Raw genomic sequence first — 3124 nt, forward strand, 5'->3', positions numbered from 1 at the left:
CCACTTGTTAAGGCCATAAACTCCTCCTCAGAGCAGAAATCCTCTAAACTGGGAGGCTTCACTGACTCCTCTGTGGTGTTCCAAGGGGTTTCTGGGATTTTCCCCCACTTGTTAAGGCCATAAACTCCTCCTCAGAGCAGAAACCCTCTCATCTGGGAGGTTTCAGTGACTCCTCCGTGCTGATGGAGATCCTAAATCACACAGGGCCCTGCTCCAAGGGGTTTCTGGGGTTTCCCCCACTTGTTACAACCACAAACCCTCCTCAGACCACAGGAAAGAAAACCCCTTGAAATCCAGGACGCTCCCACCCTCGCAAAGCTCCCCTCCCTCCCCAAATCCCGCCACACCTGACGAAGGAGTAGCCTTTATCCGGGAACACTCGGATCTCCATGATTTGCCCGAAGGGGGAGAAGGTCTGGCGCATCAGCTGCTCTGGAGCAGGAAGGACAGAGAGAGCGGCGTGAGGCAGCCGTGGTGGCACGGGGACAGCGGGCACGGGGGCAGCGGGCCCGGGGGCAGCGGGCACGGGGGCGAGGCCACACGTACCTGTGAGGCCCGAGGTGACCCCCCCGCAGTACACGGTGCAGTTGCTGGGGCTGGACTGAGTGACCACCTCGTCGTAGGACAATTGTTTGGTGTTCGCTGGAAGAGATTGCACGGGGATTTTTTAAGGGGTGGGATGGGAATTGGGGAGGAGTTTTAGTCCTGACTGGCACAGGACTTGGAGCACAACCCACAAACACCTGCTGGGGTCATGGAGGATCTCTACAGGGAGAGCTCAGAGCCTCTTGTAGGGCCTGAAGGGGCTCCAGGAGAGCTGGAGAGGGACTGGGGACAGGGGAGGGAGGGACAGGACACAGGGAATGGCTTCCCACTGGGAAAGGGGAGATTGAAATGGGATCTTGGGAAGGAATGAGGGTGGGGAGGGGCTGGGCTGGAATTGCCAGAGCAGCTGTGGCTGCCCCTGGATCCCTGGAAGTGCCCAAGGCCGGCTTGGAGCACCCTGGATCAATGGAAGGTGTTGCTGCCCATGGCAGGGGTGGCACTGGGTGGGCTCTGAGGTCCTTCCCACCCCAAGGACAGCGGGATCCCCTGCCCCAGGAGCTGGCAGGGCACAGGGTGGGCACCTACTCTCATAGGTGCTCTTGGGAGCCGGAGGTTTCCTCGTGGCCCAGTTGGTCCGGATCTGCCGCCCCCCGAGCCACTGCCCCCCCATCTGCTGGATGGCGTTCTCGGCGTCCTGGCACGAGAGGGAGACAAAAACCCCACTGCTGGCACCGGGTCCTTTGGGACAGAGCCACGGGAACGACAGCACTGCCCTCCTGAGGGACCCATCCCTGCAAACGTCCCTGGCCAGGCTGGATGGGGATTGGACGTGTCCCTGCCCACGGCTGGGGTGGCGCTGGATGGGATTTAAGGTCCTTTCAGCCCAAATCGTTGTGGCATTCTGTCATGGGTTAGCAAGCATAGTCCTGGAAGTGATGTCCTTGCCAAGGGGTGCTTACAGCTTCCTCTGTGACCTGACAGGACCTAGCAGTGGCCAGTTTGAATATGGACAATTCGTTGAGCCACTTAAAGCTGTGCCCACCTCTGTGATGCAAACTTAAGAACAGAAGCCCTGAGGCAGAGGCTCTGTCTCGTTTCTGGTGTTGGGACAGGCGGCTGCGGGCCCCGTGCGGGGCCAGCGGGCCATGACCATCCTGGAGCCAGTGGCCCTGTTCCACCCGCGTAACCCCCCGGAGCAGCTTGGCTCTCCCCCCTCTCCACTGCAATAAGCCACATTCCAGCTGCAAGGCCGAGGTGAGATAGACCCTTTTATTGCTGTGAAGAGCTGAAAACCTGAGGGAAGAGAAAGAGGAGATGCTTAAAGCTGAAATTCTGTTGTGAAGCTATGATATATCAGAGTATCCTGTTGTAATTTCATGAAGATCTGAGGGGTAGAGTGTTCAACTCGTGAGCAAAAGCACCTGCGCTGAGATAGGCAGATGCTGACGCAGCTGTAATTTCATGAGAAGTTTGGACAGGGAGAGATGGAGCAGATGAGGACTTTGGCTCCAAACGGGAAAGGAGAAAACCTCAGTCCCTAGAGATGAACCTGATGAGGACTTTGGCTCCAAATGGGAAAGGAGAAACCTCAGCTCCTAGAGATGAACCTGATGAGGACTTTGGCTCCAAATGGGAAAGGAGAAACCTCAGCTCCTAGAGATGAACCTGATGAGGACTTTGGCTCCAAACAGGAAAGGAGAAAACCTCAGCTCCTAGAGATGCTCCCAGAGACAGTCCTAGAGATGAAGATGAGGAAGACCCTTTGCTCCCAGGGAAGGAGAAGGGCCTCTGTTCTTAGAGATGAAATGCTCCCAGAGATGGGTGAAGAGAACTTTTATTTCTGAATGGCTCAACCTCAAAACTGTACCCCAAAAAAACCTTCAAGAGTGGACCCTCGAAAGCAGTTGCGGGAAAAGCTGCAAGTCGGGGGAAGGGACTCACACGCAGGCAGAGAGACTCCTCTTCCTAAATGGACTGAACAATATTTGGAAGTGGGCGGCTGGCTCGTTGTGATAATGTTTTCATAGCATGGACAAGAGAGACTCCTCTTCCTAAATGGACTGAACAAGGTTATTATGGAAGTGGTAAACAGACTGAACATCTCCAGGGTTGTCTTTCTGCATTGTCAGTGGGAGAAGGGAGGAAGGCGGGGGGAGGAGGAGAGCTCTGAAGGTGTGGTAGAATTTTTTTTTCTTCTTTTAGGTCTGTTAATAAACTTCTTTCTATTCTTTCAAGTTTGGTGCCTGCTTTGCGTTTCTCCTAATTGTTATCTCACAGAAGATAAACAGTAATGAGTATTTTGGACCAAACCACGACACGAAATTGGTGTTTCTGCCTGGTTACAAACCCAACCCGCTACAGACTCTGTGACTTCTGTGGATTTAGGAACAGAGAGAGAAGCTTGCCCTTGTCACAGGCAGGGAAACCACAGTGAAAATCAGCTGGGGAAGCTCGAGAGCGTGACAGAAACTCAGCTGCTCATCGGAGAGGGAAATGAAGGGATCTTCCCTTTTAATGGGGAAGGAAACAGAAGGAAATGAAGGAGGAAATGAAGGAGGAAATGAAGGAGGAAATGAAG

At 54.3% G+C, this 3124-nt stretch overlaps 1 protein-coding gene across 8 annotated transcripts in view; it reads right to left on the reverse strand.

Moving 5' to 3' along the window:
• The window catches only part of TIA1 (TIA1 cytotoxic granule associated RNA binding protein), an 18299-nt gene that overhangs the window by 2999 nt on the left and 12176 nt on the right, over positions 1 to 3124 (reverse strand). For 5 of the 8 annotated variants that reach the window (XM_042020061.1, XM_042020060.1, XM_042020068.1 and 2 more), the window contains 3 exons: positions 1132 to 1240; positions 547 to 642; positions 348 to 432 (listed from right to left, as the gene is read on the reverse strand). In XM_042020061.1, coding sequence (XP_041875995.1) covers positions 348 to 432; positions 547 to 642; positions 1132 to 1240 — 290 coding nt within the window. Of the gene's footprint in view, positions 1 to 6; positions 192 to 347; positions 433 to 546; positions 643 to 1131; positions 1241 to 3124 lie in introns of those variants that run through there. The other 3 variants (XM_042020067.1, XM_042020063.1, XM_042020066.1) reach the window with 3 other exon arrangements.

This window comes from Corvus kubaryi, unplaced genomic scaffold (genome assembly GCF_017639235.1).
Source record: "Corvus kubaryi isolate FWS band 111438036 unplaced genomic scaffold, C.kubaryi_AGA036_p1.0 36745, whole genome shotgun sequence".
Classification (NCBI taxonomy): domain Eukaryota; kingdom Metazoa; phylum Chordata; class Aves; order Passeriformes; family Corvidae; genus Corvus; species Corvus kubaryi.